A 25,590-nucleotide genomic window follows, 5' to 3' on the forward strand; every position below is an offset into this window, starting at 1 on the left:
TGAGGTGAGAGTTATTCCACGTGTGTGCAGTACAAAACTGGTGTGCCACAGGGAGCAGGGGACGGGCAGTGCTTCTGCAGTACCCTGGGTGTGACCCTGCCATCAACCATTTACGCAACGGCATTAGCGGGGATTCCAGATTAGTGGGGATTCCAGAAACTTGGTCCTTTGAAGGGGCAATCTCCTAATGAGGGATGACAAGAGTGACATCTTTCCTGGCCTGCTTCCCACGTCTTTGCCTGTGCAGAATTTGCATTTATTTCAATTAGCTATTATTTCAGTTAGTGGTCTAACTATCTGAGCCATCTCATCAAACAGGGAGTTTGCAGGGCAGCCTAAACAGCTGTATGAACTGCTCCTGCTGGCTCCTGCTGACAGATGACTGTAGAAAATGTGGGCACAATTGCTGTTAAGGGGAAGGCTATGAACTCAAGTGAAGACAATGAAAAACTTGCAAAGATTGGGTCTTTTTTTCAGAAAGCAACACAAGTGACTGGCAAATGTCTCAATATAGATACTTTATTCTTCATCATTTAATGGGAGAAAAAAATCTGCATCCATATTACAAAAATTTCAGTACATTTAATAGACCTGCTGATTTTTTATTAGCATTTATGATCAATGCTTGGCATATGTAGCCACAATTTATGTTGGCTCTGCTATGAAGTGATTCTTTTAAATGATTAGTGAATCTTGAAATACAGCAGCACCTTCCAGTTGCCACAACCTCACAGGCCTGGGACATTTTACAAACTGACAGACTAGCCCCGAAGTTCTGGGCAGCTGGCAGTAGCAGTGGTGTGGTCAGCTCTAAATAATGGCAGGGATTTGGGAAAGAGCTATTAATAGTCTGGTTGTATCTGTGTGAAAACTTGGGAAGCATTAACAGGACAGGGGGAGTGGAGGTGAGGCAGCTGGAAATGATAGCACAGATAAATGCAAATTTTATTATGAATAAAATATTTAGCCCCTTTGACATTAGTGGAAAGTTTAATTAGAAACTGGCCCTGTCAATTCAGAGTAAAAGTAAACATATTTGAAACTATATAGGGGCAAGGAAACAGGGATTGAAACATACAAAGCTGCATTATTGAAGAAATTAAGATACTTTTAGTCAGGGAGGAAAGGAATGCCAGAAGAGAATAAGGTTTGAAGATGAGATGATGTGTGGAAGTGTCTGGGTAGATCTTTGATCTTCTTTGGAAAGGACCACCTTTAGCTTTGGTCCTTAGCTGTGAGTTGGCATAAGCCTGTTGTTTGCTCAGGAGAACCAAAGTAAAGTGCTGCTTTTAGTATGCTGTTAGTGAGTGAACTTCACACTGACCTGTGTACAAAATCCTGTTCCTGGGGACAGCAGAGGTGTGAAGAAACTTGTTGGTTTCCCTCAGGTTTGATCAAACAAGTGGGGGCTCCTTGCAAGAGCAAAAATAGTCTGATTATTCATGGGTCTAATGGATCCATTACCTAAAAGAGTGACTTTCTTTTCCCTCCCGTGAGGTACAAAAGTTGTATTTGCTGTTGGGTAGGTCTAATCATAGCAACCATCACAAGATGAAATCTGAGGAAGAGAGGAGCTGTAACCCCCACAGAGCCACTCTGGCTTTACTGTAATAGGTGGATGCTGTGCGTGGTATGTGCACCACGTGCTCATGACAAGGAAGTGATTACCACAATTCCTGGAAACCTGTTGGGATTGCTTAACCTATATAATTTTTTTAACCTATGTTTACTTTTATGCTCAAACATGGAGTCAGCTCAGATTTCATTGCTCTAAGTTAAATGAAAGCTGCAGAGACCTCTGTGGAGGTGGTTTGCCTAACCTAGCAGGGAAAAATCTTGTTTCTTTTTTCATGGGTGTTTTCTTCATCCCTAATGAAAGCCCGAGGTTTGGCCTCCTCTGTTTCAGATAAGGGCTGTGTTACCTGATACCATTAGTCAAGCTCTGCTTTTCAGATTGTTCCCCTGGCAACCATGAACTATCGTGACAGATGGGGATCGATCAGTTTATTTATAATCTTGAGCATTAAAAAATATTCCCAGAGAAGGGGACCACTCTAGTGGGTGACTCTAGGAGATGGGAGTTCTTGTTCCATTTGGACATGGTTTAGTAAAGGTTTTTGCCTTATTTATGCATCTTCTTGCATGTAGATGGGTGTTTTAAGTCTTTGGGTGTATTTTTGTGCACCTGTATCACACTAGGTAAATAGCACTGACTTCTGTAACAGATGTATTGCACATTTAATGTTTGCTAAGTGATGTAAATTCATTTCATTAGAAAGCTTGTCTCTTTGTCTTCACAAGAAAGGTTGCAAGCTTGTAGATGACTCAGTAAGATTTTTTATCGTAAGTTTCAGCCAAGGTGAGCTTTGTATTTTCATTTCTGCTCTAACATATCACACTGCAGCTGTTCTGCTTCTAGATACTATGAATCCTGTGCTTAGAAGATGTTATATCATTGTAAGGTATATTTCAAATACAAGTCTATTGATTTATTTTGTTTTTTAGGAAGTTTTGTAACTGTTTGCGCATTTTATACTTTCATATCGGTGACCCGAAGCGCTTACACCAGTGTGTGATGGACAATTTAAAACTTTTTAGTGCAGATATAATTGCATCGGTTTGTTTACATATAGTATCAAGCTCACACATTCCTGTGTCCACTGAAAATAACTAGATGCTTCACTTATCATGTGAAAAACTAATCCCTGTTTCTTCCGGGACACGAGCAAGTCACTGTCTCTTCTGGGAAGTCTCATTTTGCTGTGGTCAGTACCCATTAGAAGCTGGCACGCTTCCTGGGGTAAGTGCCAGTGGCGCTGTAGTTTCAAGCTGTAGCAGCAGCATTGCTGACCGAGGCCTCGGCCAAAAGCAGAGCTGCTAATAATACTGTCAGATGTGCTTTCTAATAAAAGCTGGGTCAGCTTCCAGTCATCAAGACCACCAGAAGTTTGCCAGCATCAGCATTGTGGCTTACAGTGAGGAAGAGCTTTCTCTCTGAACCAAATGCAAATTAAGAACATAACCCATGTAACATAGACTTCCCCTGGATGGTCACATTTTCTGTTTTGCCACATGCTAACCAAGCTTCACCAGAGTGACTCAGCTGCAGCTAAACTCTTATAACTGTACAACCTCTATAAATGAGGTTGCTTCTTAACAGTCTTAGAAATTCTATTACACTTACACGTCGAGCCCGTAGATTTAGGCAGTTTATCAGTGAATATAGAGTATCAGACTGGTTTGTTTGGACATTGCAGGATCTGGTAGAACACTCTTACCAAGGAACTGAGACCCTGCATGAGTTTTTTGCAGAGTTGGATGTTAAAGTGCCACTGGATCTTTGCTTAACTTTCAGGTGTGCGTAAAGTTACTTGTGTTCCTGCTAATGAGCTTTGATGCAAAGACATCAAAACAAAAGCTGTGGTGAACATCTGAAGGATTTACAAACTAAACTTGTGCCCAGCCTCTCATGCTCAGGAGATGTACTCAGACATTCCCTGAACACATTGGTCTGCTGGGTTGTATGCTGTGCAGAGATCACAGACACCATTGTTTCCTCTCCTTGTCAACAACCCAGTGATTAGAGAATGCTCTTATTTGTGAAGTTTAAGGAGAATCGGCCCTTTTATTTCCCTGATGTCTCATCTTAGAAGAGTAACTTGTTGGAAGCAACAGGGGTTCTTCAGCTCCAAATTGGGATAGCAGCTTTACTTTTAAAAGCCATATATTTCTGAAGGAAGGTCTACAGTGCCTGTCTGCTGCAAAGATTTTCTATATTGTCAGGCTTCTCCTTAGCTAGCATTAAGCTAGGGCTGGAGAAACAGAAAAATCAATCTTGCAAAAGCAATGGAAGTTCTAATAATGCTTTAGATTCTGCTGTTAACTCTTCTGCCTTCCCTAATGTAATGGTAATCATGTTATTTCCCACACTGTTTATGGTTTTCATTATCAGTGGCCATTTGAGATGACTGATAAGATGTGACTTTGAGCTTCCCATAAGCTGAGTCTGGAAAGCATGTATGCCTTAATTAGGCTGTAGAGTTTTCTGTCTAGTGGCATGAGATAGCACTGACTCTATCAAGCTTGTTACATGGACAAAACTATCACTGGCACAGTGTGCACATTCACCAGTTTTGAATTTATGAGGGAAATTAAATCTGGTTGCACTTCCATCAAAAAGCCAGCTGGGTATCACCATGATGAGCTCCCAAGCTTCTTTCTTACAGAATATTTTGAAGCACTTTATCTTGGTCTATCTTTTTGGAACTATTAATTCAGTATAAAATACTGAAAATTTTGGTTGGTTATAGAGACCACCAAATGAGTATCTGTCCCTAAATGCCGGTGGGGAGCTCTGTTCCAGGTCTGAAGGGGGACTGGGTGTGAGGGCAGTCTCCCTTCATGGATACATGTCCTATTTGAAGTCTGCTTTTTTTTGCAAGAGACAACAGCTTCAAATAATGCAGTCTTTCTGGTAGGTTGAAATTCAATTACTTGAAAGGGACATAACAGAAAAAAGCTCTTGAAATTGTAGACCCAAAGTGCTTGAAGTAATGAAAACATCGCTGTTGCTTCCTGCCTTACCAAGAACTATACTTTCAGCTAATTAATTCTTATCAGTAAGACAAGTATGTTAGGTACAAACTTCTCTTCTCCACATACAACTAAAGAGAGGAGCAGCAGATCTCCTTCATTAACTTTGAGGGGAAAACAACTAATTCTGATATTTCTTAGCTTCCAATGAATGGAAAAAAAGTAGTGTTATGATTTGCATACCTTATGAAGTTGGAGTATTATAGTTGGTTTTAATTACATGTAGGTGATGACAATAGTATTTGTGGGTCTGCTTTCAAAATAAGTGTTTTACTTCACTGGAATGTCATTTTGGTATTTTGCAACATATACCCCAATAAGGACCTGTAAAAATTTATCAGCAAGGGTTTTTTTGTGCTTAGGTGTAAAATTTATCAGGTAGGACTAAATCCATTGTTAAAGTTCAGAAAAGGTTGAATGACCAAAACTTTTTGAACATTATCACATTATGAACTTTCTGAGTCTCCATCTACAGTACCAGTTTCTAATGTGGAAGTGTTTTATGCTAATTTAAGAAAGCTTCAGAACTACTGAAGAGTTCTGACCTGTAGTAGGCAAACCTATTTCATTTATTATACATAAAAGATAAGGATTTCCTTTTCCAGAAACTATGCTGAGTATGCAGCTGAGAATAGAATACTAGCTGATTAAGGTGTTGCTCACATGACAAACCCAAACTTTTAAAAGTAGTTTAATTAGAGATTAAAATTATTAGGCTGTAATGAAAAGCATAGTTATCATCTTGAATGAAAAGATTTTTAAAAATATATGAAATTAGGACAATTTCCCTCATGACAAAACCTTGAGGCTCTGAAGCACAATTTCTCTTTTACTCATTAGTTTATCATATCTTTGGTCATAAAATCTGTTGCTAGCAATTGAGCAAATTGTCAAATACCAAGATTAGCCCAAGACACAGTCAGTGAAATTGAAAAGTGGATAGAGAATGGCTAATACAATAAATTTGGCAGAGATATTTCAGATATAGAGATAATACCTTTTAGTATTTTCTATCTCATGAGTACTGGATTTAATTGAGAGTAACATCACTTGATAGTATCAGTTATTTTCAATAACTTGGAAAACACCTTCATATTTAATAATAAGATTTAACCATCAGGGATTAAGGTGAACATTGTGGGTAAAAGCACAGTTTTGCAGCAAAGCATGATGGAGAAATCTGACACCAGCTAGCAATCAGAATCAGCAGGCCAGAGAAAGACACTTTGTGTCCTCAGCAAACCACAAACTTGTAAAATGCTCAAATTTATTCTTAACTGGTGTATCTTTGTAAAATTTTCCCATTTTAATAATTCCCACAGAAGTAACTTTTTGTTGGGACTTTACTACATATGCAAGGAACAAAATGCTCACAACACATTCAAGTTTACAGTAAGTGCTAGAGAAAAATAACACTGCAATTGCAAATGCATTAGGGATTTTTTTGCCAGTTTCTAATTTGTTGCCAGAATTTGTCATTAACTCGTGTTTCGTATTAATACCAAAATACAGTGACACTTCAAATACACTGGAGCAATTTGTTAAAAACTGCCCTTTGGGACATTTGTCAAATCTAAGGTTGAATAACTGACATTTCCCAACTTTAACCTCTAAAATACAGAAGCAAAACAAGTTTAATTCAGCATAATTCTATATGCAAAATTCAAAAATGGCCTCTGACATTGTCTGAAATATAAACTTTCTTTGCACCAAGAAGTTTTTGTTTGCTAGGAAGTTGGTTTTTCTGAGGTTAAATCTTGGTCAGCATTTTAGTCACCCCTGATGGTGGTTCAGGATAATCAGCTACTTAAGATTGATGGTTTGAACATCAGCCTTAAGCAGCAAAGATCTAACATGGCCCTCCTGAGTATGTATCAAGATGTTGATATTCCACATATATATGATATATAAGACATGTATGTATATACTATACACACTACACATATATACACACACCATGTATAAATAAATATATATATAGATATATATATAGATATATATATAGTGCACCTATGAGGGCCAAAAATCTTTTGCAGCTATTCTTGTCAGTTAAGGTACAAGCACTATCATCAGGATTCAACAACCAAGACCTGGGTATGCCAAAACTAAAATATAGTCTGACACAATAATTGTGCTTTTACTATTCTTACATTTAATAGTGCAAAAAGAAAAAAAAAAAAAGTCAGTAGTTTACTATTTAAAATATTCCTAACTCTAAAAAATTTTTCTGTTTGCAACTAGAAAATGCAGTAGCTGTTTTGCAAAAACATGAGGTAAAATACTGAGGCCAATTTATAATGTTAATACTGTTTTTGTGGAACTGAATTATAAAATCAGCAATCCTGTATACAACTGTAAGAAAAAAGCTTTAAAAGATCTTTTGCCAGGCATATTGGCAGCATATATGAAGCAAAGATAGTAAGTCCATTTGGAGCTCAAGCTGTACAGAAGTCAATGTGTGCTAGTAATTCTCTATGGCGGCTTGTTGGATAAACCACTTTACACCTGGGACACTCGAGAAAACTTTCATCAAGGCAGCTGGAATGTTTCAGGGGAGGACTTCTGTCATGTGTGGTCAGCTTCTTATCAAATACAGCTTGCAAATCTTCTTGTGATTCCATATGTCCAGGTTCCCGGAGTTTCTGGAAAAGGAGGAGCTTCGCTGTAAGACTGGGGCATGCATGCACTGATCAAACACTGTAGGAAAATATATTAAAGGCTTGATGGCACGCAAGCCTTGGGTGTGTAACAGCACTAAGGACTGTGCCCTGTTCACCAGCAGCAAGTCTGAGTGGAAACACATTGCATCTTTGTCATGGTGCAACAGACAAAACTGGGTCACACACTGTGATACAGAACACAGTGTTCCCTGCTCAGCACGCTGGCTGTTCTGGAGCCCCTGCTGCAGTGCTCCTGCTCTGTGCTTGCTGGAGAGCAAAGCAGTGCCTGCCTGGCTTGCACAGGGCTCTGCGCCTTGGGGAAACACACATAAAGGATGGAGGGACACTTACTCAAGATCCCAAAGCAAGAGGATGTATGCTTATGCAAAATCCCAGACTGAATTCACCTGTGAGCTGAATATTCAGGACATACCAGGGGTTCCAGACAGGTTATTTTCTCCTTGGCCTTGCGCAGCTCCTTGAGAACATGGTTTAACTCATGCTTCAAGTTCTGGCGATCAAGCTTCCCGTTCTCTAAGTCTGTGGTACATATCTGGATCTGGCAGCCCAACAAAGTGAAAACTTAAAGTCAAAGTTTGCATGAATTGGGAGGAATGTTTCCCATTTATATATTTAAAGTCAGTTTTGCACTGCAATAACATCTTAAAATGGGATTAAAAGGAAAATCTAAATGAAAATTTTAAAATTGCTGTTGCTTTCATTACAGTGAAATTCACACCTGTCCAATTATTAAAATCTCCCTTAGAAGAGTACAGTTTAAAGTTATTTTGATTGGAGGGTGTTTCAATTTGAAATAAAGAAATTGCATTGCCATATTTTCTATTTATTTCTATAACTATGTAAAAATATATTACAAAACTTTAATTAGGTGATTAGTTTTAGAATGTTTCCTGTGCCTTATCTGAAGCTTTACCTGTTGAACAAGTGACTATGGAGAAAACAGCATCAGGTTTGATCATAGCCTCTTAAGAAGGTTACAGATTTTCCTCCTTACACATGTAAAAATTTTTGAAAGCATCAAGAGATTATGTACAGTTGGCCTAGCATTACTTTATTTGATACACTAATCATTCTTAAATGTGAAGTTAGTCTAGAAAAACTTTGTGCCTAACACAGATTAAATACCAGCACTTCAGCACATAATGGTTTACCTGTTGTTCCAACAAAGCTATTCTTGTGTGTTCTGCCTCCTGTCTCAGCAATGATTTACGAAGGAGCTGCACCTACAAGGCAGATGAACACTTGTAACAAACAACTTCCATATACAATAGTTAATAAGCTTAAAAAGAATTAATTTATAATGAGATGGAAGCAAACTCTTACATTCCAATGCCAACAGAAAATGTATGTCTGTTATGCAAGAACTAAACTCAATTCAAATCACTACTTCCCCAAGGAAAACCCTAGTGAAAAAATTATTATTGCACGGAGAAGGGGGAATGCAGGATGATGTTACTGTTAGAAAAAGAAACCAAAACTGGAAGCCTGGTGATTGCCAGGATGCTGACAAAAATATTCTCACAAAACCTATGTTCGCACGAACATGATGTGATCTTAAAAAAAACAAACAATGCAAATTTTTAATAGAAGAGAATAAGTTTAAGGGTGAGAAAGAACTATATTATAATCATTAGATAAATGCATACATTAAAATATCCTCTGCTTTCAGCATGAATCAACTTTTATGATAATGCTGTTGTTCACCTTTAAAAAATAAAATAAAACAAAATAAAATAAAAAAAAATATTTTAATCATTATTAGCCAGTGAGAACCAGTCTATCTTTAGAGAGCTTAAGTGTTGTTCTGCTTTTGGTCAACTTTGGTGTCTAGTAAATTTTATTCTTGTATTTCAAATATCAGTTGTATTTTAGCTGCCAGGTGACAGCAAACATTAGTGGTATTCCAGAGTTAGGAGCACATGATAAAATGTTTTTTTAGCTTTCCTGTTCTCATTTACTATTAGTCTTAAGGATGAACTATATTAGAATCAATTCAGTATTTCCTGCCTTCTCTTATGTGTCCCTTAAGACTAGGGAAATAAATTAACAAAGAAGTTTCTTCTTTAAACAATTCAGTTTTAACCACAAGGACATGAGTCTAGATCTATGTGAAGAATAGTTACCAGAGAGAGGGATGCTCCATTCTGATTAACTATGAATTTTCATCTCTCTTGATTCTTTGCTAATATCTCAAACCTCTAAATCCATCCACTTACCTGACACAAAAGATCTTCAGACTTTTCTTTTTCTTCTCTGAGCTGTTCTTTGATAGTTTCATTTTCCTGTTTTAGTCTTTGTGCTTTCTCTTTCATTTTATTTTCATTTTCTTGAGTCTTCATTTCAGCAAGCCGTTGTGACTGCAATAAAGCATTTAAACTCATCATTTCCCCTTGTGTTTCTTCATATGTCTTTTTAAGTTCGTTAAGTTCAGATCTCAGCTGGGTTATAGTGCGTCTTTCAGTCTCAGGGTTACTCTTAGCAGTTAGAAACAGCTGGTCACAGTAGTCTTGCTTTTCCTTTTGCAGATGACCTTAATGAGTCAGAAATAATTGAGTTAGTAATGTGAAAAAAAAATCCCACTTAAAAATCAGAGCACTAAATCTTTACCGGCTTATTAATAGAAATTGACATAGTAGGCTATTGCAGAGCTCAGATTAGAACCAAACTTTGGTTGAAACAGCTTTCAGTATTTATAATACATGAAGTCTCCTTACCAATATCCTTACTGGAAAACACAGTTCTTCTAAGGCCTCATGCATTACACTGACTCATGGGAATCTGACCCAAAGACACTGGATTTCTACTTCTTTTTTAGGCTCTTTAAGCAAACTGCTGGCATTACTCCCTCCCCAGAGATACTCTTGGGGATGGGATAGATTCTACTTCAACCTTTTTGACCAAAACTAGACCTTCCACTGTCTTTTGCAGACCACCTTTTCCAAACAGTATACCATAATTTACTTCTAAATAGTAAATAAAAAGGACTAGGACAGTTCTTTTGATTAAAAATGCTTGCTTCTCGGGTAGCAACTATTACGTAAACCAGGGTTAGAAAATTTCTGCTTGTTGACCCAAGAAAAGTTTATTAAGTAGGAAAAAATTAAGAGGCAGACTGCAAAAATTCAGGAGCAATACAAAATGCATGTAGAAGCAGAATGAGGGATGCAGAATTTCATGGGCTTTGCTGATTTTTGGAACTGTAAGTTTTGTGACTTTGATAATTTCCCTATTGAAGACTTACCCTAATTATTCAAAGAGTAATTTACTAAGGAGAGTTTCCTGCTGGAATGTTCTTCCTTCCCTCAGCTATGAACTAAGCCCTACCTTCTCATTAGCAAAACTCCTTTATAGGGCAGTGACATTCTGAGAGAAAGGCCAAGTTTTTCCCTGGAAAAAAATTTCATATATATACTTTCAACTTGTATAGCTAGGTTCTTAGAAACTTGGATTTCTGCTACTGCCTAGCTGCTTGAAGCTGCTTACACCCTGACTTTAAGTCTCCTGGTTGCTCTTGTGGCAAAGCTTTGACTTCAGTAACTCTACGGAACATTTTCTGGTGAGCTGAGTCTGCCTCCCTCTAAAAATACTGATCATAGATTTCTGAACAGCACCAAAACTTGTGATGATATTTCACTGTTTTCCAGAAAGATTCAAACAGCAATACAGAAACCAAGCCACTGCCCATGAATTACTAATGGCAAGCCTGTGGGTATGCTCTTACTCCCGCAATGTTTGCTCTGTTTAGTGAATCTACCTTGCGGGTCAGTTACAGCACGTATGAAATCAATAATTTGGTAATAAGAAAAGCAAGTCAATGCCTTCTGGTTCTTCTGTTTAGTATGATTTAAATTTTATTAATACTGAGAGGGTGTGCCTTATTGAGGAACTGCACAGCAAGGAAGTGAGCTGGAGGTGGCCAGATCCTTATTGTGAAACACTGCTTTGGAGAGGTGCCAAAAACTATCACAGGTTTTCCTGCCCTGTAACAACTGTTCAGGTGAGTAAAGAACATGGCAATCTTGAGTCATTTTTATAATATTTATTTTGAAAAAAGTAAATTTAAAAAAATCTGATCCACACCTAGCTAATAAATCCTTAATGCTTCCATTATGTCTACTGAAAGTGTACTTTGAAGGATGGGAGACGTACATCTATTTGCCTCAACACTTTCCACAAACAGAGAGGTTGCTAATAGAGTGTCAAGGCTGTTAAAACCATCTTTGAAGTGGATAAGAACAGGAAGTACTCTTGGTCAAGTAACATAGTTAGATAACAGGAAGCAGAGGAATATTATTTAACCAAATTTTACTATTAAGCAGCCAAAGGGTTGAGAACAAAGTCTTGATTTTAAGTGTGCTATAATTCATTTTCAGAAAATTTATTCTATAGATAATTATGGTTTGGGTCACTTGTGGGGGATAAAAATGAAGTTGATACCTTCTGAATTTGATTTAGATTCTTGCTGGCTAACTATTTCTACCTTCTGTTCAAGTTCAAAGATCCTTCCAAGCAGTCCCCTGACATATGCTTCCCGTTGCTGGTCATACAGTAGCCACTGCTGATTTTTCTCAAGAGCCTTCATAAAAAGAAAAAGAAGAACAACAAAAAAGTCTCTGGTAATTAATCAGCCTTCAAAAGTATTTGTCTTATGTCTTCAAAATATTAGAAGTTATTAAAGATAAGCTAGATAAGTCTGCTGCAAATTGTAGTAATCTATACAAAAAAAAAAAAAATCCATCTTAATTTGGAAAGTTAATTCAGGATGCTGAGCATAAGTTAAAGCTGCAGCAATGGGAAAATTACTTCAAGAACAAAGGCTTTCATGAGTCATGCCTAGATTATGAAAAATTAACTTTTCAATCTCAAATATAAAATAAAATATGAAATAACAGACCTTGAAAATGGAATAAAATAAAACTATCATTGCAATTTAATTTGTAAGAACAAGGACATGGATTTTTAGCTGCTTGGCTCACAGACTTATTCAGCTTGGAAGGGACCTCAGGAGGTTTCTAATCCAACCTCATGCTATCCCAGGCAGTGTCAGGTTCCTAGAGGCTTCTGAGTTGTCAGCAACCACTTTGTTCTGATATTCCAAGCAAGGTCTTTCAAAGATAAATAAACCTTTTTTTTTCTTTTGCAAGTTTTTTTTTTTTTTTGCTTTTAAATTTAAATTATTGCCTTGTCACAAAATCATTTTAGGGATTATATTTTAGAAAGAAACATAACCTCTGAAGTCCCATACTACCCCAAAATGTACATGATGATAATTTACATTCTTCTGCATCTCAATACAGATGGTATGGGCTTGAAATTTACAGGAAACTTACATCTCTCAATTGTCTTTCAACTTCAGTGCTGTTTGTTGCAGCTTCCTGTGGACAAAGAACAACTTGTTAGTGTTGTTTAAAACAGACAGCTGAAACAGCAAAGCTACTCCTGTACAGCTGTTGATCTCACATAAGAAGCATAAGAATATTTTAAAAATTAAATCAGATGCATTTAAAAATGAAAACATGTGCCTTTTGTGTTTAAAGATCTTTATAGTTGGTTGCTGGGTTTTTTCGAAGGATCCAAGTTACGCAGAAAGCCATTTCAGATATTTAAAATAGACTCTTCTGCAAAATACAGAACAAAGATTTCCATGGAATTTATTCCATAAGTCTGCAATTCATAGTTACATTAAAACATTTCCTAAGGAAATCATAATGTATTTTCTGCTGAACTGCTGTCTTGGAAGTCCTGAAGGGTGTTCTTCAAAGAGGCTTTGAAAAATGAAGATATTTAGGGGAATTATTTAAGTACACATGAAGAGGTAAATGTTTTTTTCTATTTTTGTATCCTCATACATGTGACAATGACTCAGACATATGGAGAAGTTGGGGAAAGCCAGAGACCTTGATGCTTCCCTGGGATAACAGGAAGACTGTGAAGATCTGGGAAATCGTGCAGGCCTGTCTGCAAGCACAAGGACAAAGTGCCTGATTGTCTGAGCCTGATCCCCAGCACAGTGAGTCTGACTTATGTACACGTATGAGTAGGAGACTTCTTGAGAGCCACCTAAAACTGGAGAGCAGTTGCACTCATGTTTCTCCCACTTTGACATTTAACTTCTCTGCATAACAAAGTGGTTATGAAAGTATGTAGGTATAAGCCAGAGGGAACTTCAGTGAGAAAAAAAAAAAGTATATTACTACCCAAATCCAAACAACATTTTTTCTAACATTTTTCTATAGATCTTAGAACATGATTTACAACAGAATTTATAGCTGAAAAATACAGAACTTCGAATATAATTATTAAACTTAAACACTTCCTAATAAAAATAGGAATTGGAGACACTGAATTTGTTTCTATGAATGTCTGAGTCCTGCCTCAGTGAAAACTTTCTCAAAATTGTGTCATAAAACTGTTGTTTCCATTTCAGAGCTAGTATGCCACCTAGCAGTTTCAAGCAGCATTGCTAGACTTGTTTTCAAGTTTTCCAAGACATCCAGTATAACATCACTGTCCCCTGTTGATAAATCAGTTAAAATTTTAAAAGAAAACTATGGCTTTAAAGTAATACATATCTTGGTGGTTTATTGACAAAAATATCATGAAAACCTGTTGACTTAAAACACATTTTAACACCGCTAATAAAGTTCAAAATGTCTTAAAATTTAAAATAAATAAGTTGCATTTAAAGTGGTATTTCTCAATAAACTGCATTATTGGAAGTACTATATATGTGTGTGTTACCATTCAAAAGTAGTAGATGAAGATATTCTGATACGTATTTGGCCATATCAGAATTTCTAGAAATTGCTCAACTCCCGTGTAGCATGGAGGGAGCCAGCACCATCTGCAGGTCAAAAGCTGGAAAAGAAAGACTTAGAGCCACCTATTTTTAGGCACCTGTACCTAAACAATTTCCCTGTGCCCCTCAGAGTTACTACTGCCTTTTCCAAAGAACATTAGAATGGGGCAGGAATGGAAAAACAAACTGTAGAATCCTAAATGGACTTGTAAACCCTGCCAAGGATTGGCGCCACACCTACTGACCACTTCACATGAGAGGAGAAACTCATTATTCCTGTCCTATCCTGTGGCACATTGAAGAATTTACCATGTGTGATGCCATAGAAAGTAAAGACAATTAGTTTTAACAACTGAGGCACAAATGAGGATTTGTAAGAGCAGACAGAAGAAAGATATTCTCGTGACTGAAGCTGAATAAGGTGAGGAGCTTAGTTTGTCTTTATTAGTGCCCCATGTCTCTTATCACTGCTGCCTTCTCACTCTGTCTAATCACTGAGCACACAAATCTGAGAAGGGCACAGTGCCTGTCTAAGCAACAGTGGATCATCCCAGTAGTATCACAGGTCACACTACCTGTGTGTGACTTTGAACTAGGGACCTTGCAATACAGCAGGAGAGAATTCCCTCCCCAGCTAAGCTGCCTGAAGTGTGCTCTCTCTGACTGTTCCTCATTTACAGCTCAATCTCGATACTATCTTGCTTCATACAAGAATATTTCAGCATGCAACACAGACTGTAAGAAAATTTTAAAAACATTCTATTTTATAGCAGGTATTGGTGCTTAGTGGGCACAAACTTCAATTTGTAATTGCAATATTTCTTCAGTGCTTACCTGAGAAGTACTACTGGCTTCGTTCTCAAGATCAGAGCATTTTGCCATGACTGCAGATAAATTACATTTTAACCTATTAATTTCTTCTGATAGAGAGCAAAGTAACTGTTCTCTTCTTTCTGCTTCCTTTGTTTTTTCCTCTAGTTGATTTTGTAATAAGGATACTTCACTATTCTTGGTTTTGGACCTAAGCTTGTCTTTCAGGTTTTGGATTTCTCTGTCCTTCTCTCCAAGAAGATGGTTGTATTCTTCTTTTTCTTTCTCAAGTGAAAGTATTTTCTAAATGAAACAGAATAAAAAAGAGTAAGTGTTAGTCTATACATCAAATGCATTCATTAGCAAGTACTTTGAGATTACCTGAGCAGCAGGGTTTAGTGGAAGGTGTTAGAACTAGGTGATCTTTAAGGTCTCTTCCTACCCAACCCATTCTATGACCTTATGATTCTATGATAAGAAAATCTCACCTTCAGAGTTCTCTCTTAGCCTTTAATTAGCTGATAAAATTACTTTTAACTCAAAGAAGACAATACTGGAGTGATCATCTAAAATATATCAAGTGATAGTAAAACCAGTCTGAAATAGACATAACAAGGAGAGAATGCAAAGAACCAAGTTTCACAGGTTCATGACAGTGAGTTACAGAAGAGTTATAATAAAGCATTAGTTTCTGCTTTTTAGATGCAATGGAAGAATAATGTAACGACCCAATTTCAATTTCATTTACCTATAGCTGAGTGGGAGCTTGACAATTCAATTCAAACAAACACTCTGCACTTTTTGGCATATTAATCAAATGTTTTCAAACGTTAAGGTCTTTGCAGGAAGTGCTTAAAAGAAGTCTCTGAGACATGTTCTATTGGACAAAAGAGGATCGGCTTAATGGACTGACTGGCACCTCTGGCCTCAAGTCTTTGTATTTACCAGCCTTGTCAGATGAGTGCGATTTTATTAGCTCAGCTGTCATTGAAAAATATCTGAGGATGAAAGTGTGAAACGAAAAGTTTTTCTGGACTGACGCTACTAAACCAGTTGTGACATCAAAAGTTTTGAGAGGAAAGGTGGGGCTCCCGCTCCCGAGGCCGATGCCGTGTCCATGGGGCACGGCCGGCGCTGGCTCGGGGAGGGCCCGGCTCACCTGCAGGAGCTCGCTCCGCTCCGGGTCCGTCATTTTGCCTTTGCCTGTGGCCACTTCCTCCATGGATTTCCGCGGGGCAGCGCCCTCCCGCTTACCCTTCTCGAGCCCACCGTCAGCTCTGGAGTTGCCCAACTTCAGGCCCCCCTTGCCAATAATGCGATCTATGGCGGTCTTGGCGTTCATCTTTAGGCGCCTGCACAAACCGAACGAGGCGCTACGGAACAGCGATCCCTTCCAGCGGGCACGACACGGCTTCCGACAGCTGCAGGCGAGCGCAGGCGGCGCGGGCCTTCCCGGCTCCGGCGGGGCTCAGAGGGGCCGCGAGTCCCGGCGCGGGGGCACGGCCCGGCGCGGGGGCACGGCAAGGTGCGGGGGCACGGCCCGGCGCGGGGGCACGGTGCGGGGGCACGGCGCGGGGGCACGGCCCGGCGGCGGCTCCGTCCGGCCCCGGCCCGTGCCGCTTCCGGGAGTTTGAATCCCGCGGCTCCGGGCCGTCACTTCCGGGGTTTCCGGATGGTCCCCGCGGGGCGGTGGCGTCGGTGTCCCCTCGTGTCACCGCCCCCTCGTGTCGCAGCCCGGGCGGTGCCGTCGCTACCCGGGGCTCCCGGCCGCGTGTGAGCGGCGGTGCTTGGGCAGCAGCGGCTGCCGGAAGGTGCAGCGGCGCGCCGTGGTGCTCGGGTGGAGCCTGCAGGGCCCGCTCACTTCTCTCTCCTACGTATCTGTGTCCTCGTTCCTCCCTGAACACGTGGGGTTTTTCTTCTCCAGAAATCCTCTCCATCTACCTCAAATCTAATAATTTTAGAAATTACAAAGTAACCTAGGATAGGTCTCGTGTAAAAAACTAGGCTGAACTGCTCTCACGTGTGACTCCTTTTGCTCCCTCTTGCTGGCTTCCCTTCTCTTTCCTTGGGGACGCGGGGACACGTGTGGCAGTGGCAGTGGGAGCCTCTCCGGTTTTTACTTCCGCTCACAGCTGAAGAAAGCTAAAGCTGAGCCCGGGGGAGCTCAGAGCTCTTGTGCTTGTCATTTAAGTGTAACTTTGTTAATTCTACTGCAGTGTTTGTGCACATGTTTAAGACAAAACGTACAAATACCTCCAAACTGTACAGACAGTCTTGTCACTTCTAATTTCTTTTTTTTTTTTTTTGCACGCATTTCCTTAATACTTTTAAATTTTTAATTATAGATACGTATTTCAATAATTCTACCATAAATCTACTATATCCAGGATGTTCCCTGAGGAAGCTGCAGTGTCGTTCCAGAGTACAACAGGAGGGGGAGGACTTGCACTGTTTTTTGGGATCATCGCCAGTTTCCGACTTGGCTGCCACGGAGACAAACCAAAAACATTTGCGAACAATGAAGTTCTACAAATTGGGGGGGATACAAGGCATTGTGGAATTTCATACCTTGCTGTACGGAGAGGCAGATGCGGTTTAGATCGAGTTCTAGAGTCGTGCTTAATGTTCTTGTCGCTTAACGCTTTTTCTAGCCTTGGTTCCTGGCAAGAGATTTATCACGCAGTTTAAGAATAAAAGCAGCAACAGGAAAGTTTTTGCAGAGTGCCCTTTCTGTTGCAGGATTTCCCAAGCGAGAGCTCTTTCTGTGCCGCAAGACAGAACCTGGTGTCAATTTACAGGACTGTTTTTTTTCCCAGAGCTTTGAGCAGCTAGTCCGTCATAGATCCACCCATAGACCTCCTTTGCTGTAAACCAGTAATTCCCTGCCTCTTCCTGCTAGCATTTCAGTCCAGAAATTAAGGACTGTGATACTGAAGATCTAATTCCTTCGGTATTAGTCAACATTTAGGGAAGAGGGAAACAATGCTTCGGGTGATTGTGGAATCTGCTACCAATATCCCTAAAACCAAGTTTGGGAAACCAGATCCTATTGTTTCTGTTATTTTTAAAGGTAAGCAAAACTGTCATAAATGTAGCCAGGGAAGAGGTTTTGTAAAAGCTAGTGCCCTTTGTAGTATCTGAAAATCTGGGAAATCATGTTTTCCTGGAATTACATCTGATGTAATTTTAGGGAAGAATTTTTAATTAGAAACTGGAGTTACCTGAATGAAGTTTGAACTGGGTGGAGCGCATTGGTCTGTTCTGAGCAGCTGTGCTTCTGTTACAGGATCCCTATTTTACAAGTTTTTCCAACGGATTAACCTGTTGCTTTAAAAACAAATCTAATTCAATGAATGAACCCACTTTTAATTCTGATACTGAAGATTACCTTGTTTTCCATCTGAAAAATCATTCCTGTCTTGATTACTTTGAACAGACACTGCTCACTATCACACACATACAACAAAAATGTGATTTATTGTTGTTACAAGTAGAATACTGAAAAATAGTAGTACTATTTCAGAAGGTGTTTGATTTTGTTTTAATTTGGTTTGGGGTTGGTTTGGTTTTTTTGGTTGTTGTTGGTTTTTTGGGGTTTTTTTTTTCACAAACAGAATTGCACGTCAAAATTTTTCCTGTTGAGATTATCTAATTACAAGATTTTGGAAGGAAATGGTATTTTTCACATTCATTGCTTATCAGTTATATATGGGAGAAAGAGAAGACTGTGATAAAATTAGCATTTATATGCAAAGCTAGGTATGTTTTAGAGTATACTTTACCTCTTGCCAACATTACCTCACTTGGCTAGACTAGAGGAACTTGATTTCTAGTATTGATTTATTTTTAAGGTGCCAAAACCTTTAAGCAATTTTGGATCGTGTAATACATCAAACCAAACTGTGAAAACAGGCATCTTATCTCCTGCTGACCTGGTTTCCTAACTGTGCACTGAAATCCAAATGGTATTTTAAAATGTGAAAAATCCTTGCAGGAGTTTGTCATCTTTAGAAACCAAATCTGAAATCATGACAGCTGTAGGCTGAAAAAGGATGAGGCACTGCACACACTGCAGAATCTTGACTTTCAAAATAACAAGTTTTCAGATACATTTATTTCAGCATCAGAAAGATGTGAAATCATTCAGTTTCCTTCCGTTTCCTCCTTTTTTTCAAAGTTTTGTTGGTTTTTTTGTTGTTTTTTTTTTTTAAACCACCCTGTGTGCTAGAACAAGTGGCAGAGCCTGTCTTGGTAGCTTTTGGAACTTCATAATTCTTAAAATATGATTTTACTTGCCCTGCAAAAAGTGAATATACTGTCATTTCTCTGGTTTGTTTCACATTCTGCTACTTCTTAAGTATCCATTTTCTCTTTCCAGTTCCTTGTCTCTCTTTGCTTTCCTGCCAGTTTTGCCTTTCTGTGTTTTGCCTCTGTTCTGCAGTTTCATACTCCAGCACTGGTTTATTATGCCTTCTCTTCTTTATGCTTAAGTGTCTACTTAATCCCCTCCTTGTAAACTTTTCTTCTGTGTGCTCTAATGCAGTTCACTTTTACCAGCAAATAGAAGTTACAGACTTTTTTTCCTTCTTCATTGCTGGATTTGTTTTTCATTCCTTCAGTTATCCAAACACAGGGATTGGACAACAGACATTAAAGGAATGAATTTCTATTTATCCTTTATGTACTAGAATTGGGATCTTTAATGTTCCTAAACATGCTTAACCAGTGTCAGCTTCTTAATTGTGACAGGTTTTTAGTGGGATAATTAATTTATCATTATTTTGCCACTTCTATTTATGTGATTTTACTACATACCAACAGTCTGATTTTTTTTTCCTGTCCAGAGTGATTCAAGTGGGACAGAAAATACCAGGCTTTTCCCAGCTATTAAACGGCTCTGATTTGCTTTGTAAGTGGAGCGCCTGGTTACCAAGTGCAAGGACAGAGTCAAATCTAAAATATCTTTGGCTTCTAGCTGCTTATGTTTATAGATTTTTTTTTTATATATACACTGCTGGTTGACTCCTCACCCATTAATGTGTAGAGATAGGAAACCAGTCTTATTTTGGGAAGAATATGTCAAAGGGTGTTAATCTTTAACTTTAGTCCCTACCCAGTGTAAATCCTGGGGGACATAAAAAGCACATTTGGGAGTGCATGTTTTAGACTGGGAAAAGCTCAAGCATTTGCAGGGCTATGGCCTTGGTCCTGCAGCACATTTTCATGTTCTTGTTTGACTCTGGAGTATTCTTGGTGAAGTCTTAGTGAACAGCACTCATTGACAGAAAATTGCTGTGGAAGCTGGCATTTCATTAGAACAGTATTTGGTCAAATTTTGATTTACAGGACCTTTGCTGATGTCAGGTTTAGTAAATTTAAGCCTCCCATGGAAACACAGTCTCCTTCAGTCTCAGACTTTTACAGCCATGCTGTGAAGAAAAAACTCGTGATCCTGCAACTGCTAGTATGAAAGGACTGAAAATGTTTTATGTGTTAAGACATGTAAGTTAATGTGGTTTCACCTATGAATAGAATAGATTTATTCCATTTTTATAACTAAGCTGGTTACAGACTAGGCAGTTAATAGAATTGTTACAGAGATATATATTAGCTGCATATTAGGAGGAAATAGGCAGCTGTTTTAGTTCTGATATAGCAGAACAGTTTTGTGCAAGCATTTCCCTTTTTTTTTTAAACACATTTATGTCCAGTCCAATGGGATGGAACTTTTATTTACTTTAGGAAAAGCTCACAGTTCAAAGAGAACTACACCCTGAGAGTAAACGAATATTGCTATCTGGAACTGGGTGCTGTTCTTGCAGAATTCTGAGTTTTTCACTCAACATGAGACAATTCATTGGTCAAATTACCATAAAAAACTGTTGCTATTTGCTAAACTGGCACTAAGTGATAATGATTAAATCAGTATGATCGTTTTGGTTTGTTAGAGTCTCGTCTCACTGCATAAAAATCGATTCAATTGCTTGTATGTGCAGTCAATGCTAGGATATTTAGTGCTTTGATCATTTGTTTTGGCTGCCTCATTCCATTTTATGCAGTAAAAACTGAGGTGAAATGGTATTTAATTCGATTAATCCAATTTGATTCAATTTGTGCTTTATCTAAGAGCTTTTCAGCAGGCCTGCAGGCCTGCAGTAATTCAAAGCTCTTTTAGTTTATATTTCAGTGTGTGGAAGAAAATAGTTTTTGAGTGTAACTATTCACTGGATTTAAATTTTCTGTTTTGCAGAGAGTTAAATTATCTAAATTTCATTTCAGGGTTTTGGAGGTCTGCCCATTTGATCCTGCAGTTGCTGCCATCATGCAATCTTAATTCTCCTTTGACAAAAGTTTTATGGGATACTTAGTTAACTGAAATGTGATACTGTCTTAAATCTTAGACTTAGGACTGTTGTAAAAGATGTTTGCTTCTGCTATTCCCCACCTGCTCATGTTGATTAAAATGCTAGTTATAATAGAAAAAAAATTAAGATGGAAACAATAAGTGTTTTGCTATACTGTAATATTTTTAATGATGAACAGTTGTTGTTTAAACAGCTCATCTTAATTTTTTTTGACACTGAGCAATTTAATTTTTATGACAGTCATTTCCACCCAAGAATATTAACTAGCATGTTATAATGTAAGGTAGTGTGATGCCTCCATCAAGATAAAGCAAATAGTGATTTCTTCTACAGTACCACAGTTACTGTAGTTAGTTTTTAAAGAAACAAGTATAGAGTGTTTTATCTGTGTCCATTATAATTTCGTATTTCATGGTAGGGCCACACAAAAAATTGGTGACTAGGCCTATTGCACAATTTATCCTGATGTGGTTTTTAGTCTTGGTTACTGTAGCTGCAATCATTACCAGCAGAGGAAAACAGCCTGAGGAGCTGAAACTTTTGTGAGCTCCTGGAATAACTGAGCAATCCACCTCACCCGGCTTGGATGGGGGATTTTGATTGGAGGAAGAAAGAGCTTTGGCAAGAGCTTAAAAACAAATACCACCCCCACCCAGTGCATTAAAATACCGATAAAAGTGTAATGAAAAGGAACTCAGTAAAGAGACAGGAATGAATGCAAAGTACTTCCTTGAAGAATGGGAATGTTGTGCTCTGACTGACTAAAACTAAAACCCAAAGTAAGCTGTGCTTCCCAGTGTTTTTTCATCCAGCTTTCACACAGATGCATAAGGGAAAAAGGGTTTTTTTCTCAGTGTAATCTAGAATACGCCTATTAGTGGACACATAAATCTTGCTTTTGTGAAAATGGATAATTCAGAGTGGAAAATTTAGCACCTTGTCAGCCGTTGTTCTGACTGTTGTTCGAGCCAGGACTCACCTTACAGAGTTATATTTTAGCTTAGGCAGGGATCATAGGACTTTTATCCATTAGTTCCGTCAGGATCAGGTCTGTAATTTACTATCCTCTTTACAAACAGTTGTAACTGTTCCCTTTTTGCACTGGCAGTTGAAACATCTTTTCAAATCCTATCTTCTAGAGGGATTTGGAGTATCAGTGCCCAACCCCAGTTATTCTGGAATACCCAGTTTTGAAAATTCTTTGTCTCCTATTAGATTGCATAAAGTTGAATTTCTGTCATTAACTTGGTAATTAGTGCTTTGTTCTGCAAAATGTCAGGCCACAGTATGGTTATGAAAGCACTTTCCTTTGTCCTACAACATGAGTCAATATCCTGTACGAATTGTAGACAATTCCTGTTACATAAATGGAAGTCAGTTCTTGTAATTTGCAGCATGGGCTGATTTTTTCAGTACATCCCACTCTCATCCAGTGAAAAGGGCCACCACAGTCAGCAAGCCTGACTGGTGGGTATATGAACTTGCCCATTTGGCATATGTTCTTGCATCCCAGGCTAAGTACAGTCATAACTTCAAATACCAAAAATGCAGTTATCTTTACTGGAGTCTTTAAAGATGTGGAGTGTGTCTAAAGCTTGGACTGCTTGTGGTGGCTGAGCATTTTGGAGATCAGCAGCTGCTTTACACCCTGTATTTAAATATGCTTGTTATCACTAATATATGCAGTCTCTGTTTAAAGAGCTGTGTGCTCTTTTGTGCTTCTGAGTGTCAAAAGACTTGTCCTCCATTGGAGCTAGATATTGTAACTGAACAGGAAAAATAATGCCAAGCTATGTTTAATTTGCACCACATCCCATATCCTCATGATTTGTAGCTTGCCCAAGTGTAAATTTTGCCATGAAGTATGAAAAATTTGAAATTTTTGTAATTTTACAGTAAATTCAGTGAAGTCACATCTGCATAACCTCTGGAAACCATTTTTTTCAGGAAGGATTGCATTTCCTCTTACATGCGTGTGTATTTCTTATAATATTTGCTCATTTAAACCAGACAGTGCTGACACTGAAAGCATATCTCCTTAAGATTTTTTTTTCCATGTGATTTTATTCCAGAGCGAAACATTCAAAAATATTTTGTAACTCAAATATGGTAAATGTGTAACACATTTTCTCTACTACTTTCAAAAGTAGTGCTTTACTGCTGTCACTTAGAAGTTTCTGTTTGGTTTGATATCTCCAAGTTTTTTAGTCTGTCTTTTTTCATTATTGAAGGTGAAGCTAAGGGTTATAAAAGGTTGCAAAACCTAAATATTTATTTTGCTTTTTGGAAATACAACTAGCTATGTCTAAGCAAAACAATGAAAAGCTTCAACTACTAAAATTGCCCAGGGGACTTCTTGGTTGTAAAACGTGCAACTTCTGGAAGAGGTAAAAAGAATTGGAACATTTGGTTTAAAGTTCAAGCCTTCTTTAGAAAAGTGAAAGGAAAAAATACATTTTTGTAGTGCTTTTAGCAAAAACAATTAATCATGCTTCGTTTGTATTTGCAGATGAAAAAAAGAAAACAAAGAAAATTGAAAATGAACTCAATCCTGTTTGGAATGAGGTAATTTTTTTAAAAAATAAATCCTTGGTTATTTTAAGGCAATGCTTGCAAAGTTGTTAAGTCAGTTCCAACAGCTGAGCATGTTGTTGGAAAGGGGATCTAGTGCTATGTGTTCTGCCAAGGTGTTAGTAAATGCAGGTGAATGGATTCATCTTGCACTGTATATTACAATTTATTAGCAATGTGTTAATGTAAAATTGGATGGATAACTGATGGGTTTTGGCCTGGTTTTGTTCCCACTTTCTTTCGATCAAAATGATACTCAGCCATAGTTCAGCCATGTGTATGGGAACATAATGGGATAATTTATTACATACCAGGTAAAACCATACAGAATTAAAAGGAATTATGTATTGAAAGTCCTCAGGGTTTATTTGTAGGTCTAGTCCTATGTTGCATCTTCAAGAATATTTTTCTTTGGGAAAATGTTTTATTTGCAGTGTTATTTCACAACGATAAATGAAAGTTAAAGATTTTTCTTACATTTTGTAATTAGAATTATAAAAAAAAGGGAACACACAACTATTTGTTTAAATTCAATAGCAACTGAGTTCAGCCAATATTGGAGTGAATTAATATCAGATATTATGAATGACAAGACAATATGTACGTTAGTGTGAGGAAGTGGAACTGCAAAAGAAATGATGCTTCACTATTAAGCAATTTAATTGTGCTATTGCTGCTAGTAATTAGCAAATCAAATACATGCTATGAGCGTTTTTTTGCTTTACTTTTGCAAATGTAAACTGGATTTGGTCTCTCACTAAATGCAAAATTTATTTCTGAATTTTTTTTGTATCTGCTACTCTGCTGTTAATTTTTACATAACTAGTCATTATAATTTGGGTTTGGTCCTTTTTTTTTTTTTTCTTTTTTCTTTTTTTTTTTTTTTTTTGTTCAGATTGTTGAATTTGACTTGAAAGGAATTGCTCTGGATCATTCATCTTCCCTAACAATTATTGTGAAGGATTTTGAAACAATTGGACAAAACAAGTACGTTTCTTCTTTCCCTCTCCCTGCCCACTCCCACCCCAGTGTTAAACACAACTTTCAATGCTGAAGTACAGGGGGAAAATGGAACTGATAGCTGGTGTTTACTGTGCGCTCTCTTTGCTGTCAATGCCAAGAGGTGTTCTCTGTTGCTATTCTGAAAGGAAGTATGATCATGTCATCTTTTCTTTTTTTCATGGCAGATTTCATATGTCTTAGGCAAACATTAATGTTTACTCATAGTAGCCCAATTCCATTGTTAGCTTTTCTTTATGACTCTCTGCCTCCTCCCAACAAGTGGATTCTGGTTTTTACAATACTCTAACAGCTCTGTCATAAAATCACTGTGAATCAAGCCAGTGCCCTCAGGTCTCTCATTCTTGAGATTCCTGCAGATCAGTTAGGCAGGAATATACTGCATGCCTCTGACTTTAGGGAGATCTCAAAATTTGAGATAGGAAAGCTTATCACTAATCAGAATTTTGTAATGGACTTTATAATGCATCAGAAAATAAAGGAGAGTGATTATCTGAAGCACCTAAAATGTTTCACTCTGTAAAAACCCATGTTTCATTCTGTACATGGGTTCAAATTTAAGCAGTCATGTGGTTGGTTTTCTTCAAATTGTATTTTAAAATATCATCTAGACTCATATTTGTAACTCTTAACCCCCAGCTTGTGCAAATGCCTGTTTGTTTTGGTGGGGTTTTATGCACAGAAAGTTGTTCGTACCAAAGCCAGAGTAACACCTTCAAAGTAATGCCCTTTGAAAATAGATCCTCAATAA

At 38.0% G+C, this 25,590-nt stretch overlaps 2 protein-coding genes across 6 annotated transcripts in view; one reads left to right on the forward strand and one right to left on the reverse strand.

Moving 5' to 3' along the window:
* Window positions 1-5,401: 5,401 nt before the first annotated feature.
* Window positions 5,402-16,393, reverse strand: CEP55 (centrosomal protein 55). The gene is made up of 8 exons (XM_038140787.1): window positions 16,043-16,393; window positions 14,908-15,186; window positions 12,605-12,649; window positions 11,712-11,850; window positions 9,491-9,804; window positions 8,426-8,497; window positions 7,687-7,812; window positions 5,402-7,235 (listed from the first exon to the last, which is right to left on the reverse strand). The coding sequence occupies exons 1-8, from the start codon at window positions 16,223-16,225 to the stop codon at window positions 7,029-7,031; spliced, it is 1,365 nt and encodes a 454-aa protein (XP_037996715.1). The 5' UTR covers window positions 16,226-16,393; the 3' UTR covers window positions 5,402-7,028.
* Window positions 16,394-17,467: 1,074 nt separating this feature from the next.
* Window positions 17,468-25,590, forward strand: part of MYOF (myoferlin) — a 63,419-nt gene continuing 55,296 nt past the window's right edge. For 2 of the 5 annotated variants that reach the window (XR_005257363.1, XM_038140638.1), the window contains exons 1-3: window positions 17,468-17,953; window positions 23,758-23,813; window positions 24,715-24,806. Coding sequence is in view for 4 of the 5 variants with exons in the window: in XM_038140638.1 (XP_037996566.1) it covers window positions 17,866-17,953; window positions 23,758-23,813; window positions 24,715-24,806 (236 nt within the window). In the remaining variant the exon portion in view is untranslated. The remainder of the gene's footprint in view (window positions 17,954-23,757; window positions 23,814-24,714; window positions 24,807-25,590) is intronic. The other 3 variants (XM_038140639.1, XM_038140640.1, XM_038140637.1) reach the window with 2 other exon arrangements.

This window comes from Motacilla alba, chromosome 6 (genome assembly GCF_015832195.1).
Source record: "Motacilla alba alba isolate MOTALB_02 chromosome 6, Motacilla_alba_V1.0_pri, whole genome shotgun sequence".
Taxonomy (NCBI): Eukaryota; Metazoa; Chordata; class Aves; order Passeriformes; family Motacillidae; genus Motacilla; species Motacilla alba.